The sequence below is a fragment of the Megascapheus bottae genome, chromosome 26 (assembly GCF_031878675.1).
Source record: "Megascapheus bottae isolate mThoBot1 chromosome 26, mThoBot2.hap1, whole genome shotgun sequence".
Classification (NCBI taxonomy): domain Eukaryota; kingdom Metazoa; phylum Chordata; class Mammalia; order Rodentia; family Geomyidae; genus Megascapheus; species Megascapheus bottae.
The window spans coordinates 731,889-752,549 of record NC_143534.1 but is presented as its reverse complement, the minus strand read 5'-3'; the positions used below and the strand labels follow the sequence as shown (position 1 = coordinate 752,549).

General features: G+C 60.1%; 1 protein-coding gene across 2 annotated transcripts; it reads right to left on the bottom strand.

Moving 5' to 3' along the window:
* Positions 1 to 264: 264 nt before the first annotated feature.
* Trim67 (tripartite motif containing 67) lies at positions 265 to 20,545 on the bottom strand. 2 transcript variants are annotated; one of them, XM_090318726.1, is made up of 10 exons: positions 19,741 to 20,545; positions 10,722 to 10,817; positions 9,582 to 9,704; positions 9,175 to 9,285; positions 8,302 to 8,461; positions 6,929 to 7,074; positions 5,866 to 6,004; positions 5,135 to 5,438; positions 2,219 to 2,381; positions 265 to 1,713 (listed from the first exon to the last, which is right to left on the bottom strand). In XM_090318726.1, exons 1-10 carry the CDS (start codon positions 20,512 to 20,514, stop codon positions 1,648 to 1,650), a joined length of 2,082 nt encoding a protein of 693 aa, XP_090174852.1. In that variant the 5' UTR covers positions 20,515 to 20,545; the 3' UTR covers positions 265 to 1,647. The 2 variants fall into 2 exon arrangements, with proteins under 2 accessions (XP_090174852.1, XP_090174853.1); XM_090318727.1 differs by having other exon boundaries at positions 8,308 to 8,461.
* Positions 20,546 to 20,661: the final 116 nt, after the last annotated feature.

Sequence of the window (20,661 nt, the reverse complement as noted above, 5' to 3'; positions counted from 1 at the left end):
CAAGCTGAGCACTGTGACAGTGGTTCACAACTCCACCAGCCTGGCGTCTTAGCTACCCACTGAAAGCCCTGGGCACATTTATTCCACGGCCCTCCTCAGCCAGCCCAACCAAAGCACCATGTGCTAGCATTTGTGTGCCAGACGCCAACCTATTGCAGGCCAGCGGATCAGCAGTGGCCGGAGTCTGGGGACCCAGCATGTCCTCTCCACGGCGAGGGGCCTCCCTGCCACCTCAGAGCCGTGTGTGTGTGTGTGTGTGTGTGTGTGTCTGTCTGTCTGTCTGTCCGTCCCTGCTCTTCTGTCATCCCTGAAAGGTGCACTGTGCCCCTTCCCTCTGTATTGCTTGTGGAAGGGGCAGGGCAGGATGTGGCCCAGCCCCTGCCCCCGGTGTGCTGCAGGGAGGAGGAGCTGCTCCTCTCAACAGCGGGAGCTTTTGAGGGAGGCCCTGTAGAGCACAAGGCTGAGGGCCTGAGCTCCCAGCACTGAAAAAGAACTAGAGAAAGAGGGGAAGAATGAAATGCCTCCTCGTCTGAGGTGTTCACAGACCTGAGGTGGCTCTGAGCTGCCCCTGCTCCACAGACGAGCAGGACGGCCCGGTGACCCGGGCTCCTCCCCACTCTTCTCTCTGGGACTCTGGACTTCTCCAAAAGAGAGCATGATGTTCCTAGATCTCTGCCATCTGGACTTGGCAACTCTGCCCCAACAACTCAGGCCGTGACTTGTCTGGCATTCAGTTTTCAGGCCTCTGCCCCCATCCTCCCAGCCGCAGCCTCAGGAGAGAGGAGGCTGAGAGGCCAGGACCCAGCCGCCCACACCCTGTACACTCCTGCACGGGCACCGGACAGGACACAAAGCCAGGCCAGGGCGTCCACCAAGCCGATGGCTCCAGGGCTGGTGCGGAAGCAGGGTGGGAGGGCAGCGTGGCCCCTGGCAGGCAGTTGTATGGAGATGGTGAGCCTGGAGCAGGAGCTTTGAGGTAGGGCTGTTGGGCCTGCTGGCGGGGTGGCGGAGGCTCAGCAAACAGGTTTGTGGCATGAAGGAAAGCAGCCAGTCAACGTCCAGCCAGTCCTGCACGTGGACGACGAGCTCGTTGTTTCGTAAGGCCCTAAGGAAGCCCTTTTAAATGGTTTTCAGCAGTTCACTGGGACAGGAAAACATTAAACATGAGTACCTGGTAGCTCTTTCCTTCAGTCCTGAACCAGGGGTGTCAGGTGCACCCCTGTTGAAGGCTCCAGGACCAAGAGCCAGCTTCCAGCAGAGATGCGAGCCTGGGACTCGGGGGTGACACTGCAGCTCCAGGCCACCTCCCAACCTTCCTTCCTCCCTCCCTCCCTCCAGGGAGCACAAGCTCAGCCAACACGTGGCAGGAGTCGGTGTGGGAGAGCAAAGGCTTTCTTGAGAGCTGCTCAGGAAAAAATTGGGTGATGTGTGAAATGCACCCTCATGCACCGCTGGCGGTGGCGCCACGCTGTGGCACTAGATGATTCTTCATCCCCACTCCCTGGAGGAAGCCATCTCCACATGCTGGCTGGCTGCTGTTACAGCTGGACTTGCTGGCCTCGCCTGTGGGGTTTTTGAGCACAGTGAGTGTGGTGTGGCTCCACCTGCAAGCCTCAGTGCCAGGCGCTGGACAGCTGGGGTGCCGGGCTAGTTGCCTGACAACTTTGGCCACCCCAAGCTGGTTGGCACTTCCAGTCCCGTGTGCAGCGTGACCTGGAATAGAGGATGGGAGAGGCTGGGGTGGAGCCTGTACCTAACATGAACACAGACACGGGTGCACGGGTGCACGCACGCATGCACACATACACACAGACACTTGGATATCGTACAGTGACAGCAGAGGCCTTAGGCCCTCTGCCTGTGTGAAGACAGTGCTGCGTGGCCGTGGGCTGGGGTCTGCTGCCCAGAAGCTGCCTCAGCAGCTGTGGGTTCCTGGTTCTCACAGCCTTGCATTGCTCCCACTCTCTTCCCACGGACTCTCCCCTGCTCCGTGGCTGTCTGCTAACCCTGAGGACAGAATGGCCCACCCTGGAGGGCTTCCGTGCCTTTAGCAAATGACCAGGTGACTCCGGTGGACTCACCAGGCGGTGCCTGCCCAGCCCAGGGCAAGAGGACTCTGCTACAGATGGCTTTCCTCCCCGCGTGCCCTCCTGCCCCTGGGGGTGCGAACCCCTGAGGCCGGAGGAAACAGGCCGGCGCTGGCGCCAAGGGCAGGTACCTGCACATTGCGGTTGAGACTGAGGGCGGGCATGAAGACACCTTCCACGTGGCTGAACGCGGTGGGGCCCTGCTGCTGCCCGTTGATGAAGAAGGTCAGCGTGTGCGTGCGCAGGTCCAGCAGCACGCCCACCGTAGCTCCTTTGCACACGCCACCTTCCGTCCTGGAAGCGAAAGCCTGTCATCAGCTCTAGCTGGGTGTGGGAGGAACCGCAGTGATCGTGAAGCCGCCAGACTGGACCTACCTGGTGCCACCCGAGCCCCCTGGTGGGTGGTAAGGGGGAGGTTCTCCCCAGCCCCGGGTGATGGGTGTGCCTGCCTTTCTAGAGGCAGGGGTGGGGACTTGAATGAGAGGTTACGGGACCTGCCAGTCCGGTGCCTTGGCACTCTCAAGTTTCCTGTGACCCTGCCCCTTGACCCTCTTGAGACTGAGACCGGCTCAGGCGCCCCTACGCCAGGCCTCATGTTTCCTGGCTGGCCTGCATCGGAGATGCCGCTCTCCCTAAACTCCTGACTTCGCCTCTCCGAATGTGGCTTCTGTTTCTCCTGACACATTTCAGCACCACTGAAAGGACTCTGCAGCACATGGTCTGCCCCGTGGGGTGGCGGGGTGGCCAGGGCCTTCTGCTGGGCACGGGGGCCTTCCCAGAAGTACTTCCCAACATCGGCAGGCCACAGGAGAAGGAAGGTGCCGTGGGGGAACTGGGCTGCTGAGCTCTCAGAGTCTGAGCCTTCAACACCAGGAAGGCTAGAGGGGTGAGTCCCACCCCAGACACACCACTGAGTCACTCCCAGAACTAACTTGGCCCCTTTGTAGGGGAGGTAGTCAGCCAGGATGTGTCCAGCTTGGCCTTGTCCTCTGGCTTGGAAGGAACAGCCCCCCGACCTTGCCTTTGACCCTGCGGACTGCACCCTGTCCAACAGTGAGCTCCTACTTAGCAGTAACCTTCCTGGTTAGGGTTGAGCTTCTGTTGGGGCAGAGAAGTGAGCGTGAGACGGGCCTGTGATCCGGTGTGTGGACAGGTCAACCAGGAAGGTGGGGTCCTGGAAACCAGAGCTGAGCTGTGGAGGCTGTTCTGGTACTGACCGCCAGATGGCGTCCAGCAGCCTCTCAGAGGCCGGCACACCTCCCAGGCAGGTGCTCACACCAGCGCCGTGGGATGGGAAGCAGGGTAACTGCTGTCTGCTGGCAGGGGGGTGATTCTGCTAATTCCTGATAGCACCAATGTTTCTCCCGTGGCTGGGACTCCTCTCTCTCCTTGACGTTTCCCCTTCTATTTTTATAGTGGTAGTGTTTTGTTTTTCTTATGTGCATGGTTGTGTGTGTGTGTGTTAGGGCCTGGATGCTGTCCCTGAGCTCGGGGCTCCTCCACTTGAGCTGCCGTTCCACTTCCAGATTGTGTTGGCAGTTTATTAGAAGTGAGAGTCTCATGGACATTCCTGTCCAGGCTGAGGGCTAACTACAACCCTCAGAAATCGGCCACCTGAGTACCTAGGATTACGTGCGTGAGTCATCGGCTCTGTGTGTCCTGTTTTGTTTTTGAAGCTTGAACTCAGAGCTTCATACTTGCTAGCTACTCTTTTACTTGAGCCATTCCTCCACTCTACTTTTTACTTATTTAGTAAGTACAGTACTGGGGCTTGAACTCAACACCTCTTGCTCAGCAAGGCTGGCGCTCTACTATTTGGGCAATGCCTCCAGCTCTAGCTTCTTTGTTTTTTTGGGGGGGTGGTCATGGAGTTTGAACTCTGGGCCTGGGCACTGTCCCTGAGTTCTTCAGCTCAAGGCTACCGCCCTACTCCTTAAGCCACAGCGCCACGTCTGGTTTTCTGGTGGTTAATTGGAGATAAGAGTCTCACAGACTTTAGTGCCTGGGCTGGCTTTGACCTCGATCTGCAGACAGAGCTCAGCCTCTTGGGTACTAGGATTACAGGTGAGCCCCCACGCCCAGCTTGGCTTCTTACGTTTTAATTAGAGATAACTCTTCCCTGCTCCCTCCGAATCACAACCTCAGGTCTTACTCTCCTGAATAGCTAGGATTATAGGCATGAGCCACCATCACCTAACACATGTCTTTGTTAAATTAATATAGATGTTAATTGTACCACACACTGCTGGGCTTCATTATGACATGTTCCTAGTGTGGTCTAGTCATCTTGACTTGTCTCCTAATCTATGAGGCGGCTGCAGTAGTCGTACTGTGCAAGTTGGGGCCAGGTACCTAAGAGCCCTCCATACATGCTCCTGGCTACACCCCCATGCTTAAGGGAACAGAGGGGGGGGCTGCGCCCGGCTCCTCAGTGGGCTGAGGGCAGATGGAGGGGTCAGCACGAGTCAGCCAGTGTCACTGGCTCAATGGAACCTTCTGGTCAACCTGTGGCACCTGACCCGTCTGCATCCCCTGGTGTGCCTGCAGCCCGGAGCAGAAGGCGCAGAGGGGCAGAGCCTGGCCTCCTCCCCGGTCGCTGAAGTCACATTGGTGCAAAGCTACTAGCAGAGGGGACCTGAGGGTCCTCAGGCGAGCTCCAGGTTAGGCCAGGCCTGGCTTCCCCGTCTCCCTGCAAGGAGGACGGCTTGCAGCAGAAGCAGGAGCCTCAGAGACTCGCTGCTCGTGGCTCCTCCCTCCCAGGGCGGACACGGGCAGTGACCTGGGGGAGCTGGTGGTTGTGTGAGGTGGGGACAGAACTGGAAGGGAAGCTGCAGGCTGGAGACCTGGCAGAACACAATTGGGATAGACCTACAGGTGAGTGTTAATTGTGTCATGGCCCCATACTCACTCAGGCCACAGGCTAGGGGTCACTCGGTCACTGTTGAAGCCACTGGGGACCGGAAGCCAAAGTGCCCGGCAACTCCTCCCTACCCTGAGGTCTGGCGTGGGGCGGCGGCAGGACGGCGGCGGGGTGGGGGGGAGCGCACCTGTTGGTGTGGGAGTTGCAGTGCATAAACCAGCTTCGGTTGTTGTCCACGTACATGGCCCAGGCCCTGTCGTCCTTGCCCAGCATCATGTCCTTGGCCACGCCGGCCCTCGCCACCCCAAAAGCAGGGTCGGGGTGGTTGTCGTAGCGGTCCACGTGCAGTTCCCAGTAGTGCACGCCCTTGGAGAAGGCGGCCGTGCCCAGCACCACGCGGTCGTCGTAGCTGCTGCAGGTGGCCGTCTGGTTGTCATTGGACAAAATGATGTCTCGGTGCCCAGAGTTGGGGTCGAAGGTGAACCAGGCCACTGCGAAGGAGACGAGAGGAGTCAGCAAGCAGAGCGTGGCAGCCGCTCCCAGAGCGCTCCGGGACACGGATCCACCTGCTTCATCTGGAAGGTGGCCTTCCATGGGCTGCGGGTGAGTCCGTGCACACGCGTGTGCACACACGTTCCTGATCCCCACACCAAGCCTTGCGAAGGAATCCTGGCCCTCAGACCACCAGCCCCGGTCTCTAGGTCCCCTCAAATGCTGCCAGTACTGTCAGGGCTCAGGAGGAAGCTGACGCAGTGGTCAAGCCCAGAGCGGGGCTGAGGCCAGGCCCAGAGGCTCAGCTACCGTCTGGCAGCTCCTCTCCTGGTACTCAGACCAAGGGGGCGGGAAGAGACGCTTCCCCTGGAAAGAGGCCGGCAGAGCGAGAGGCTGGAAAGGCAGGGCAGCCCCGTGCTGTCTCACCGTCCGAGGTCTGCAGCACCACAGTCTTGCTGTACGGCCCGACGCCAGCAGAGTTGAAAGCCTTCACTCGGGCATTGTAGGTGCTGTTGAAGTGCAGCCCGTCGATGGTGCACAGCGTCTCCTTGCCCACGTACACCTCCTACAACAGCCACAGCCACCATCAGCCCTGCAAACTTGGCTTTTGCCAGGACTGGAGCTTGAACTCCGGGCCTGGGTGCTGTCCTGAGCTCTTTTGCTCAAGGCTGGTGCTCTACCACTTTGAGCCACAGCACCACTTCTGGTTTTCTGGTGGACGGACATAAGAGGCTCCGGGGCTGTGAGTGTGGTGCCTAGCTTGCCTAGCATGCATGAAGCCCTAGGATTCATTGTAGAGGTGGAGGACGTGGAGATGGAGGAGGAGGGTGTGGAGATGGAAATAGGGGAGGGGGATGTGGAGACTGTGGGGTGGGGAGATGTGGAGATGGTGGAGTTGGGGACGTGAAGACCATGAAGGGGGGATGTGGAGACCGTGGAGTGAGGAGATGTGGAGATGGTGGAGGGACACGTGGAGACCCTGGAGGGACACGTGGAGACCATGGAGGGGGGATGTGGAGATGGTGGAGTTGGGGACATGGACACCATGGAGGGGGGATGTGGAGACGGAGGGGGATGTGGAGATGGTGGAAGTGGGGATGTGGAGATGGTGGAGGGGGGATGTGGAGACGGTGGAGGGGGGATGTGGAGATGGTGGAGGGGGGATGTAGAGACGGTGGAGGGGGGATGTGGAGATGGTGGACGGGGGATGTGGAGACGGTGGAGGGGGGATGTGGAGATGGTGGAAGTGGGGATGTGGAGATGGTGGAGGGGGGATGTGGAGACCGTGGAGGGGGGATGTGGAGACCGTGGAGATGGTGGAATTGGGGCCGTGGATGGCAGATGTCTACCACCTGTCCTGCTGGGCTGGACTCATCAGGGAAGGACAGGAAGGCCTCCTCTGAGCCGGCCCTGCCAGGCACCTGTCAGCCTTCACAGAGCCTCCTCCATCCTCCCTCCTGGCCCAGGCTCCCAGCCAGCCGCAGCTCACCCGGAACTGGCCCCCGTCGCCGTCGTCCAGCTCCAGGATGTAGCCCTCCGCAGGGCTGTGGGCGAAGGGCGGCGTCCTCCAGGCCAGCGTGACGCTGTTGTTGCGCGTGCAGCACTTCTCCAGCTGCAGCAGGGGCCCAGGAGGCACTGCGCCGGAATGCTGCCTCAGCGCTGCTGTCCAGCTCGTGGGCCCCCCCCCGCACACCGCCAGGCGGTGCCACGCCTCCCCTCCACCACCCCGGCTCAGGGTGCCCTGCCCAGTCCCGGGAGGGGATGTCCTGACAGTCAAATCAAGGGTCTGGAGAAGGAAGGCCTCCTGGTCTGCCCTTGGCCAGCCCTGTGCTGGCACCACCCCACAGGCCTGCGCCACCGCCCAGCGGGCTGCCCTCCCGGGGAGGAACAGGATGCTGTGTTTTCATGTCCCCGGGCTGGGTCGGTCCCTGGTCCAGAGACGAGGGCCAGACAAGGGAAGTGACGACAGCAGCTCTGGAAGGGGAGAACGGGGTCTGCCCACGCTCAAAACTTTCCAGTTCGCTGCCACTTTTGGTTTGTTTTTGTTTTTGTCAGTCCTGGGACTTGAACTCTGGGCCTGGGCGCTGTCCCTGAGTTCTTCAGCTCAAGGCTACCGCCCTACCCCCGAGCCACAGAGAACTTGTGGTTTTCTAGTGATTAACTGGAGATCAGTCTCACAGACTTTAGTGCCGGGCTGGCTTTGAACCGTGATCCTCAGCTCTCGGCCTCCTGAGTAGCTAGGGTGACGGGTGAGAGCCACGGCACCTGGCTCTGCCATCTTTTTTGTAACAGGAGAATGACAAGGTTGTTTTTGCACACACGGCCATTTTCAACCTGGCTCCGGGTGGGAGAGGCAGTGGGGCAGGTGAGATCTGCAGTGTTCCCAGCCTCCTCCCCCCCCTCCCCGCTTCCCCTGCCTGTGCCAGATCCGGGACCTCCTGCTGCTGGGCACTGCATCTCCCCCACACCTCCCGGGGCAGGCTGCACATTCGCTTCCCTTAGTTGAAAAGTGGCCACACCTTCTGCGGGCCCAGGCTGCCAGGCCCACAGGCCACAGGGACAGTCCCAGAAGCCAGGCTGGCTTGCAAATGGCTTACTTTCTCCTCAAGTCTAGAGGAGGTGTTGAGACTGGATCACCACTGCTGGCCGAGCCCCCGGCGCAGCCCGGCCTGGCCTGCAGAGGTCCCTCCTGCAGTGTCCACTACTGCGCTCGACCCACAGAGGGGACGTCCAGGCTCCCATGGGGACGGGCCCCAGACCACCCAGCCAGGTCCGCGGCACCTGCCCACCCCCCCCCCCCGGGCCCGGATCGCATGCTGGTTGGGGGAAAAGCCCCTCTGAGCTGGGCCAACCACAGCTCACCCCTACATTTCATCTGGATGAAGTCCAGCTGGTGGATGGCCTGCAGCAGCGGCTCGCTGTCCAGGGTCAGGTCAAACTCAGCTGACACCTTGGGCTCCAGGGCACCTTTGACCCACTGTTCCTGGGACGTCTGCACGCGCTTGATCAGGGCCTCCGAGATCTACAGAGCGCAGGGATGGTGGGTGCTCGGCGACGAGGCCTCCCCACCCCAGAGCGCATCAGTAGTTAAAGTGGAGCCCCCTTTATGAAGTGATGGAGGCTTCCTTAAAACACATAAACGGACCCCTCCTTCCATCTGCCTGGCCCGCTCTAGTGCCTTACAAGCAGAGCACATTAAGAGCATACCAGCCCGCTGTCCCAGGTGTGGAAGTGTGTCTGGCGGTGCATGACGGTGTGGGATGTCACACGGACCTCCTTTGCTGCCCCCCCTCCCCTCTGGGGACATCTCTGTGTGTCCCTGGAGACACAAAGTCTCAGGCACCTGTCTTGGGTCAGGCCTGGGGGTATCACCCCTCCCTGAGACAGGCCACACAGCCACGCTGAGACCCCGGCACCCACACACCGAAAGCTGGGCCAGTGCACTGCCCACAAGAACAGCAGACCGGGGCCAGCTCTGCAGGACTCCGTGTGGGGGCCGTGCGCCATGTGGTATTCCGCTGACCGCCGTGGGCCACGCGATCTGCCACTGACTCTGGCGACCACACCTTCAGCGTGTTTGCCCTTCGTCTGGGCTGTGGTCGTCTCCCCGTGTCATGGGTGAGCCTGTCTTCCCGCCTTATGGAAGAGCAAAGGAGACGCTGTCCCCCCAGCCTGGAGTGCCGGCTCCACCTGGACCTGGGGACCCCTGGCAGAGGGATGGGAGGGGCGGCTCACCTGCAGGAACCCTGAGGGATCGTCTTCCTTGATGGCCTCCAGGCAGTACTCCACCAGCCCTGTGGACTGGCGCAGCTTCAGCGTGCAGTGGTTGATCTGGTCCCAGACCATCTGCCAAGAGCAGACAACTGTAAGGACTGACACACCCCACGGTGCAGGCTGGAGGCCTCCCGGGAGGAGCGGCTCTGCTCCCCTCCTGCCTGAGCTTCCCTTCGCCGGGCAGAGCCATCCCTGGTCCAGCCCAGCCATGGGGAGAAAGACCTCATGCCACAGCCCCTGGGAGGGGGCCACACCAGGCCCTCCCGGCCTGCAGCTGGCCACGCGACAGGACGGGACCAAGGGGCCAGTGTGTGGGCCCCTGAGAAGAGCACTTTGGAGAGGACCGAGGCCTGGCGGCCGGTGCCCACCTTCAGCTTGTGCTCCCTCTCCTTGGTCACCTTGGTGAGCAGCTTGGCCTTCTGCCGCGCCAGGGCATCCACCAGGGCATCGCACTGAGCCACCAGGCAGGCTTCGTAGTCCAGTCCGTTCTCCTAGGGGCGCAGGGAGACCAAGTCAGGCAAGCGTGTAAGCAGAGTTGCACGAAGCTGGCCCCAGAGCTGCCTATGCTGTTGGAAATCTGGGGTGGGGGGTGGGGGGATCCAGAGGAGGAGCGAGCAGCAGGGTGCATGGGAAAGAGAGCCAGGCTACACGGAAGGGCACAGAACACCCCACAGGCCACGCGTGCGCCAGCGGGCTGTACGGAGCTCTCCAAAACCTCTGCCACACCTGCTCCGCTTTTATAGTGAGAAGAAAATACGGCGAACAAAACCACCCGCGCCTCCTTCCCGCACGAAGCTCGGCGGGACTCGGCCCCACCACGGGAAGGCGCAGGTCCACACGGGCTCCTGGCTGTGTTTGCAGGCAGGCCCTTGAAAGAGGCCACTGAGTGAAAATGAGGCCACTCGGCTGGCTCTAATCCAATCTGACTGGTGTCCTTACAAGGAGGGGAAATGAGGTTGCAGACTCCCGCAGAGGGACAACCACCTCAGGCTGCAGGGAGAAGAGGCCATCTGCAAGCTGAGGCCGGGAAGGCGGTCCCGCCCCACCACACCCCTACACCTGGGCCCGGGTGGAGTGTGGGACACTCCCGATGGAAGTCATGTGCTGTTTTGGTAAAACATCAGAGACCTCGTGACTTCCTGTGCCCGGGAGCCAAGTGTGGTTTTGCACTACTGTCATTCCAGTACGTGGGAGGCTAAACCAGGAAGATCAAGAACCCGAGGCCGGCCTGAACGACACACAGAGATCCCTGCCAAGGACAGAGGCCTGGTGCTGGCGTGCACACCTGCAGTCCTAGCTACAACTTAGGAGGCTGGGATCTGAGGACCTGGGTCAAGTCCACGGGACTCTTACCTCCAGTGACGAATCAAAAAGCCGAAAGCAGAGCCGCGGCTCCAGTGGCAGAGCACTGGCTTTGAGCACCTGTGCCGGACACGCTGCCCTCCCCGCTCTGCACAGCCCGAGCCCGGCACGCTGCCCCACCAAGTCCCAGCCGCAGGCACGCTTACCTGGATCTGCTGCAGTATGTTCTTGAGCTGCACCAGGAACTCCTTCGCTTCCTTGGCCTTGTCAGAAACTCCGTTCAGGGCCTGAGACAGCTGGGCCTGGAGGAGACATGACACGCTGAAGCAGCACGCTGGCGGGAGGGCTGCTGCGGGAGGGTCCCACGGGCAGACCCCTGCACTGGACACCCTGGCCCAGGCCTACTTCCCAGCAGCGCTCAGGATGCAGACAGGCGAGGACGCTCAGCTGAGCCGGTGCCTGCACCCCATCCTGGGGTTCACAGAGCCCTGGACGGGAGGGTGAAGGAGGCCCGGCTGCTCGGTGGGTTCCGGGGCCGTAGAGTCCGGGGCCTCCACAGCTGGGCCAACAGCGGCTGCTCGGCACGGGCAAGCTGAAGTCAGGCCTGCAGGTGGCATGCGTGTCCTCCACATCCCTCCCACCAGGTCTTCCTCAGAACCCGGCCACAGAACTCGTGTGGGCTGGTCTTCAACAGAAACCGCACTTGTATTGAGTGACTTAGTTTTCGTCAGTCGTGGGGCTTGAACTCAGGGCCTGCATGCTGCCCTGAGCCTTCCTGCTCCAGGCTGGTGCTCTGCCGCGCGGAGCACCAGGGCCACTTGGTTTTCTAGTGATTACTGGGAGGTAAGACTCAAGGATTTTCCCGCCTGAGATGATTTCCAATAATGATCCTCAGATCTCCTGGGTAGCCAGGATTACAGATGTGAGTCGCAGGTGCCAGGCAGAAATTGAACTTTTTCCATGGCCCACAAAAAAAAAGAAAGAAAGAAAAAGAAATTGTATTCATTTTTTAAAAAATTTTTGGCCAGTCCTGGGCTCGCAGTCAGGGCCCACGCAGAGTGCTCTGCCACTTGAACCACAGCCCCACTTCTGGCCTTTTTTTCCCTTCTGTGTATGTGGTACCAAGGAATCAAACCCAGAGCTTCATTCATGCTGGGCTAGCACTCTACCACCAGGCTACACTCCCGGCCCCAGAAATTGTATTTTTAAAAGAACGAGGGTAGATCAAAAGTGGCCCTGAAGGCTGGGGTCTCTTTCCCTTTCTGTGGGTTCTGCTCGGCTGTCTGTGAAGACTCTGCTGCTAAAGCTGTCTCTAGTGTTAGTAACTTCCCGAGAAGACCCTGAGACCACCCTCTGGGCAGAAGGAAATAGCGGGCACAGCAGGTCACACTTTCCTGGAGGAGGGGCAGGGAGTAAGCCAGGTCCTGCTCAGCAGTTTCAAGAGCAAGTGGGGGATGGGGTATCTGGTGTGCAGAGCCCTGGGCTGGGCTGGTGACCAGGCAGTGTGCAGAGGCCACGTGACCTGTGACCTAAGCCTCACTAGCTTTAGACCTCTCTATCCTGATGCCCAATTGGGATTGCAATTTGTCTCCTTCCCTCTGCGGCCAAATTACAAGGTGGAGGGGCGCATCTGGCTGTGGTTTCCATTGGGATAGCTCTTTCTCCTGTCCAAGGCCTTGCAGTCTGTGGGGGACTGGCGCGGCTCTCTGCTCCCTGGCTCAGGTGCAGTGAGGGCGGGTCTATACCAGAGGCTGCCCATCGTCTACACTCTGGTACTCGGGCAGAACAGAGATGAGCCCGTCTGTCCAGCTACGTCGCCAGTGCTAACAACCAACCCGGATTCACCTCTGACCAGCCTTTTGAGTCCCTTTCTTGCTAGGCATCAGTGGCGCATGGCTGTAAACCAAGTGAGATCTGAGGTTCATGGTTCAAAGCCAGTCTGGGCCGCCGTGAGACTCATCCCCAACCAGCCACCCAAAACCAAGGGATTCTAGCCGTGGAGTGGTAGTTCTGAGCAAAAGGCTCAGGGACATCGCCCGAGCCCTGAGTTTAGGCCCGCGGTCAGGGCGCATGCGTGCGTGTACACGCACACACACAGGCGTGCACACACGCAGGCGTGCACACACACTCCTTTTCTCTGCCATTCCCTCTAGGAAGCTTCTCTCCTTATCCTATGTCCTTGTTCCAGGCTTCATTGGCAAACAGAGTAGAAGGTGAAAATTTACAAGAAGCTTCACAAAGATTAGAGCCAGATCTCCACTGAAATGTAAATGAAGCTAAAGATGAATCCTCCTTTCATCTCCATGTGGCTTCTAGGTCCTTTTCCCCAGCCATGTCCCCAGCTTGCTCCTGTGAGTCTCCGGTGCTGAAAGGACAGCTTTTCAAGTTCCCTCACGTTTACGGAGTACATCACTGTGCATCGTCCCGACACCCTGCTTTGTCTTACACACAGGTAATGAGCTTCCGTGGGCTGCAGACACGGCTGGGTGAGACCCAGGACCCAGGGGCCCCACTTGGCGTGGGCCCTGGCCTTCTCCATTACCCTCCCCACCCACATCCACGCCCTCCACAAGGAAGCCAAGCAGAGGTCTTTCCTGGGCAGCTGGGCAGTCTGCTCTCAATTCCAGTTTACTTATGTATAGCTACTGTGAAGGCCTCCCGTTAGCCTTCCTGCCTCTGCATCCGTCCCTCTGTCCCCCTTTCCTAGAGGTGAGAAAAAATAAACATGACAGGGACTGGGGCATGGCCTAGTGGTGGAGTGCTTGCCTAGTGTGCATGAAGACCTGGGTTCGATTCTTTAATACCACATGCATAGAAAAAGCTGGAAGTGGGGGGGGAAGGGGGATGAAAAAATGAGAAGTAATGTATCCACTACCTGATTAATGTAACTGTAACCCCTCTGTACATCACCTTGACAATAAAATAAATTAAAAAAACAAAAAACAGAAGTGGTGCTATGGCTCAAGTGGGAGAGCTCTAACCTTGAGAAAGCCCAAGGGCAGTGCTCAGGCCCCAGGACTGGCAATAAGTAAGTAATTAAATAAATAAATACAACATGTCAGCCAGGCCCTAGTGGCTCACATCTGTCATCCTAGTTACTCAGGAGGCTGAGTTCTGAGGATCATGGTTTGAAGCCATCCTGGACAGGAAGGTCCATAATTTAACCACCAGCAAAGCAGAAGTGGAGCTGTGGTTCGGGTGGTAGAGTGCTAGCTTTGAGCACAAAGGCTCAGGGACAGCGCCCAGGCCAACTCTAGGACCAGCAAAAAACCAATCTCGTTCTCTAGCTTAATGCCTCTGGTCCATCCCAGGCTGTTCTCACAGCCACCCAGCCCGGCCCCTGCCCGACTCTGCTCCTCCCTCCACGTCTGCTGACAGGCAGAACATGCCACGCGCCGAGCAGATGGTGACACATGGCTCTGCCCCTGAGTGGTGGCCGTTCTCCCTTCTTCCCCTGCAGAGGGACACCGTGCCATCTCGGGTCACTCACAGACCATCAGCTTCCTGGATTTTGTATGGAGAAGCTGCACAAAGACAAGCATTTGCCTGTTTCCTAATCTGACCTCGGCCTAGTTTTGGGTTGTTTGTTTATTTTTACTCACACTATCTGGGCAGAGGGAGCATGACTAGGCCCTGGGCTTTTCTTCTTCAGTGAGCTCCACTCCCACAGATCTGTTGTTAGGGCCTTGTCCCTCTCCTAGGCTCCCAGCCCACCCTGCCCTGCCCTCGGTGACCCTGCCTGGCTCCCTCGGTGGTGGTGGTGGTGGTGGTGGTGGAGGAGGAGGAGGAGGGAGGGTGGGCTCTCTGGGCTCGGGAATCAACCCCCGCCTCCTCCAGGCTGAGCCTCCAGGAGCACCTGCTCAGAGGCCGCCCTGGAGCGGGGTCCCTGCCTTACTGCACTCTGTCTTGCCAGGGGACTGCTATGGCCACAAGCGTGGTTTCTACAAGAAACAGACCGGCCTCCAGCCAGCCCTCACCTCACAGCCCAGACACGGGGCCAGAAATTCTCCAAAGGGCTCGTCTTCCTCCAGAAGAGCCAACATCCAAAGGTGTCCACACTTCCTAAAGGTGAGAACCAGCCAGGTGCCAATGGCGCCTGGCTGTACCTACTCAAGGGGCTGATATCTGAGGACGTGGGTTCAAAGGCAGCCAGGCAGGAACCCAATTAACCACACACACAGAACAATTCAGAAATGGACCTGTGTCTCAAGTGGCAGTGAGCTAGCTTCGAGCAAAAAAAGCACAGGACAGTACCCAGACCCTGAGTGGCACGAAGCAAACAGCATCATCACCATCACAGCAGGGGGACTGGTGGAAGCCGGGTGACTGCCAACTCCCCGAGGCCCCCGGGCCCAGAGAGGCTCTGGCAGGTTCATTGATACTTAGACAACATCAGGGCAAAAACCTTCAGTTTGCACTGCTACAGAGGAGGCCGAGTCAAACACCCAGCGTTCATCAAGTGCTCATCTTTCAAAACAAGCCAGGCAGCCTGGGTGCCCACTGCCAAAGCCAAATCAGGGCTCAACAGGGCTCCCTCCTCCGCCTCTGCCGCCACCGACCCCCCCCCATCTGAGGACATAAATGTCGCTGGCAAATGCTCTATGGCTCTATGATCTGCCTTCCTGGAACGGCAGAGCCACAGCAGGGGGCCCACAGGACCTGGTGTCAATCTTTAGCAGCGTCCCCCATGGGATTCAGGAGCCACAACTCCAGAAGCCCCCGCTCCCCAAACACAGAATGAGACCCCGGATCCTACCATGGTCGGGTGAGGTCTGTGGACCCCAGACCAGGAATGAGAGCCGTTTCCCTGGCTCGCCTTTCCACCCAGACGCTCCACCTCTCCTAGAGTGCAGAGCCCCATCCCCGCGCTCGTGGCTGCTACACTCTGCCACGCTGAGCCTCTGAGCATCGATACCCAGAGCCAGGTTTGGCTCTCCAGCCTGTGAAGCTTGTGAAATCGGCATGTGGGATCTGCAACCCATACTCTCTCTTGCTTTGGGAATTGATCACCGCCTTTTCACAAGTGATTTCTTCACTTGTAAAACGCGCACTCGAAAGATGAAACAAGAAAGGCAGCTCAAGCCTTAGCCAAGCCCTCGGCACCCGGACGGCACGCGAATGAAAGCGAATTCTAAGCAGGCAGGCTCATTCAGCCCAAAGCCACGTGAATAAACACAGAAAGTCACCAGCACAGCAGCGGGGTCTTGAGAGCATCGAGGCTGTTGCCCCAGGATCCAGAAGATTCTTTGGCTTTAAATACAAGGACCTCAGAAAGAGTAAAGAGCACAGATTGTGCCAGAGACTGCGCTAGAGGCTGAACAAAGAGAACGGGACATGGCACTTATCCTTCTTTCCACCAGGCTCTGAGGATCTCACTGCCCACATCCAACACCATACTGCTGGATCCCCGACCTGGAGTATGGAACAGGCACCTGCCCTGGGCTGGCTAGTGCACACACACACACACACTGCCCTGGGCTGGCTAGTGCACACACACACACACACACACACACTGCCCTGGGCTGGCTAGTGCACACACACACACACACACACACACACACACACTGCCCTGGGCTGGCTAGTGCACACACACACACACACACACACACACACACACACACACACTGTCCTGTGCTGGCTAGTGCACACACACACACACACACACACTGTCCTGGGCTGGCTAGTGCACACACACACACACACACACTGTCCTGGGCTGGCTAGTGCACACACACACACACACACACACTGCCCTGGGCTGGCTAGTGCACACACACACACACACACACTGTCCTGTGCTGGCTAGTGCACACACACACACACACACACACACACTGCCCTGGGCTGGCTAGTGTACACACACACACACACACACTGCCCTGGGCTGGCTAGTGCACACACACACACACACACACACTGTCCTGGGCTGGCTAGTGCACACACACACACACACTGTCCTGGGCTGGCTAGTGCACACACACACACACACACACACACACACTGCCCTGGGCTGGCTAGTGCACACACACACACACACACACACACTGTCCTGTGCTGGCTAGTGCACACACACACACACACACACACTGTCCTGGGCTGGCTAGTGCACACACACACACACACACACACACACACACTGTCCTGTGCTGGCTAGTGCACACACACACACACACACACACTGTCCTGGGCTGGCTAGTGCACACACACACACACACACACACTGTCCTGGGCTGGCTAGTGCACACACACACACACACACACACTGTCCTGGGCTGGCTAGTGCACACACACACACACACACACTGTCCTGGGCTGGCTAGTGCACACACACACACACACACACACTGTCCTGGGCTGGCTAGTGCACACACACACACACACACACTGTCCTGGGCTGGCTAGTGCACACACACACACACACACACACTGCCCTGGGCTGGCTAGTGCACACACACACACACACACACACACACTGCCCTGGGCTGGCTAGTGCACACACACACACACACACACTGTCCTGGGCTGGCTAGTGCACACACACACACACACACACACACTGTCCTGGGCTGGCTAGTGCACACACACACACACACACACACACACTGTCCTAGGCTGGCTAGTGCACACACACACACACACACACACACACACTGTCCTAGGCTGGCTAGTGCACACACACACACACACACACACACTGCCCTGGGCTGGCTAGTGCACACACTCACACACACACACTGCCCTGGGCTGGCTAGTGCACACACTCACACACACACACTGCCCTGGGCTGGCTAGTGCACACACACACACACACACACACACTGTCCTGGGCTGGCTAGTGCACACACGTACACACACACACACACACTGCCCTGGGCTTGCTAGTGCACACACACACACACACACACACTGCCCTGGGCTGGCTAGTGCACACACACACACACACACTGTCCTGGGCTGGCTAGTGCACACACACACACACACACACACACACACTGCCCTGGGCTGGCTAGTGCACACACACACACACACACACACACACTGCCCTGGGCTGGCTAGTGCACACACACACACACACACACTGCCCTGGGCTGGCTAGTGCACACACACATACACACACACACACACACACACTGCCCTGGGCTTGCTAGTGCACACACACACACACACACACACTGCCCTGGGCTTGCTAGTGCACACACACACACACACACACACTGTCCTGTGCTGGCTAGTGCACACACACACACACACACACACTGTCCTGGGCTGGCTAGTGCACACACACACACACACTGTCCTGGGCTGGCTAGTGCACACACACACACACACACACTGTCCTGGGCTGGCTAGTGCACACACACACACACACACACACACACTGCCCTGGGCTTGCTAGTGCACACACACACACACACACACACACTGCCCTGGGCTTGCTAGTGCACACACACACACACACATACACACACTGTCCTGGGCTGGCTAGTGCACACACACACACACACACACACACACTGCCCTGGGCTGGCTAGTGCACACACACACACACACACACACACACACTGTCCTGGGCTGGCTAGTGCACACACACACACACACACACACTGTCCTGGGCTGGCTAGTGCACACACATACACACACACACACACACACACACACACCTCCAAATATCATTGGCCAGTGCTTGCAGGGGAAGGGAGGGTACAGTTGTGTTCTAGTTGTGAGCCACCACTCTTGGAGTGGGGACTTGATCCCAATTCTCCTCTCATCAAGCTTAGCATGTAAATTTCCAAACAGTTCCCTGTTTGTGTGTGTGTATTTCGGTACGTGTGGGTGTTGCGTGAGTGTGTGTTACTAATTATTCATTTAAAATTGTAAAACCACAGCAACATATGCTTCTTGTGGCAGACGGGACTACGTGCTTCATACACGTAAACAGGCGTGCACAGTCCAGCCAGCTCCCTGGGCAGTCCCCTTCCATGCTGGCCGTGGGGAGACCAGGCAGCCTTGGCAAATTGGCTCTGTGTTCCTGTGCCTCTCCCCTCTGTCCAGACACACACAGCTTTCTGTTGGGCAGCCTGGACCCCTGGGCAGACTGCCTGACATGCAGGAACATCAGGGCCCAGGGACAGCATTGCCCTCTTAGGCCTTCAAGTGGGAAATTCCCACCGACCCTTTTCCTGGAATCTGATAAAGGGGGTGGCCAGATTTTCATGGCTTCTCCTCACTCCACCTGCCGGGGGATGAGGCTGCTCTTTCTAGCAGCTTGCTCTGGCCTTCCAGCACCCCTGTTTAGTGTCAGGGCCCCAGGTGAACAAGAGAAGGTCTCCTGGACCCCCCACATGCCTCCACACATCCCAGGATGTCCCCCCTTGCCCCACATCATTAGGAGAACAGAACGTGCTAGAGCTGCCCAGGAAGGAGGTGCACCTTGGAGGAGGGCTGAGAGCGGCTTCCGCTGGCAGACAGATTCCAGGAAGCTTTGCTACCATTTTCCCCAGCCAGGTGGGGAACCCTTGAACTTTAGGAAACACCGCTTTCCTGTCCCCAGAGAGTCAAACATGGCCATCAGCCTAAGGGGTTGCTGCCATGGCCGAGTGCTGGTCCGCTGTGGGAGGGAGAGTCTTGTCACTGCTTCCTGTGGCATAAAGTGGTCCCCATGCCAGGGGACAGAGCGGGACAGTCTCCAGTCACCTGCCAACCCCTAGCTCTGAACTCCTGATTTCATTAAGTGTTCAGGTCACTAGTTCTGGAATTAATCCAGCAGTGACTGAATGCCCAAGTGAGTGCCCAGGCAGCCAGTGGCAGTGAGTGTGGGAGAAGGGGCCGAGAGCCAGGGGGTGATGGGGCCAAGGAAGGAGTGGGGGATATAGTGAGCCAGTGGGGGGGTGAAGGGGTGGGGGAGCGAGTGGGACGAAGGGGTGGGGGAGCTGGTGGGGGGTGAGGCAGGGGGTGGCGGCTGCCTGGGTGTCCCCTCCGCGCCCCTCTTCCCCCGCCCCCCCTTCTTCCTGCCCCGCTCCCCCCCTCGCCCCTCCTCCTCGCCCTCTCCTCCCCCCCCTGCGCCCCCCTCCCCTCTCCTCCCCCTTCCCTCCTCCCCTCCCCCTCCCCCCTGCCCCCCTCCCCTCCTCCTCGCCCTCTCCTCCCCCTCCCTCCTCCCCTCCCCTCCCCCTCCCTCCCCTCCCCTCCCCCTCCCCCCGCCTCCCCCGCTGCTCCCCCCACGCCCACCTTGTGCTGCTTCCACGCGGCTCCCAGCGGCCGCAGCTCGTGCTGGCCGTGCCCGCCGTCCTCCTCCAGGCAGCGGGCGCACACGGGCCCGCGGCAGCTGGCGCAGTAGGCGCTGTAGGCCTCGGGCTGGTGCTCGGGGCAGGCGGGCGGCGGGGGCGGCGGGGCGGGCGGCGGGGCGGGCGGCGCGGCGGGCGGCGGCCGCAGGCGGTGCCGCGCCAGGGGCCCGCGCGCCGGGTGGCAGCGGCGCTGGCAGGCGGCGCAGTACAGCAGGTCGCACTGCTCGCAGCGCGCGGCGGCGGGCGCGGGCGGGGCGCGGGCGCACAGCTGGCAGGCGGGCGCGGGCCCCGCCGTCCCCGGCCCCGCCGCCCCCGCCGCCCCCGGCCCCAGGCGCAGCACCAGGGCCGCCAGCAGCCGGTTCCGCGGGAAGCCGCGCAGGCCGCGCGCGTCCAGGGAGGCGCTGCGGTGGCACTGCGGGCAGGTGATGGAGCCGGCGCCGGGCGGCGCGCGCGCCCCGCCGGGGGACCGCAGGCCGGGCGCGGAGGAGCCGGCGCCGCTGTCGGCCTCGCCGTGCGGGCTCAGCGCGTCCGCGCGCTCGCCGCCCGCCGCGGGCTCGGGCTCGGGCTCGGGCTCGGGCTCGGGCAGGGGCGGCTCGCCGTCCGGGGTCTGCACGGCGATGGCGCGGGCGCATGGCAGGCAGACGTTGTGCGAGCAGGGCAGGATGATGGGCTCGCGGAACAGGGCGCCGCACACCGGGCACTTCAGCTCCTCCTCCATGGCGGCTCCGCGCCCCTCCGGGTCGGCGCCCGCGGGGCGGCGGGCGGACGCATCACCCGGAGGCCGGGGGCCCGGGGCGGACGGCGGCCCGCGCGGCGCGGCCGGTGAGGGATCCGCCGCGCCGCCCTGCGCCGCCTCCCGGCGCCC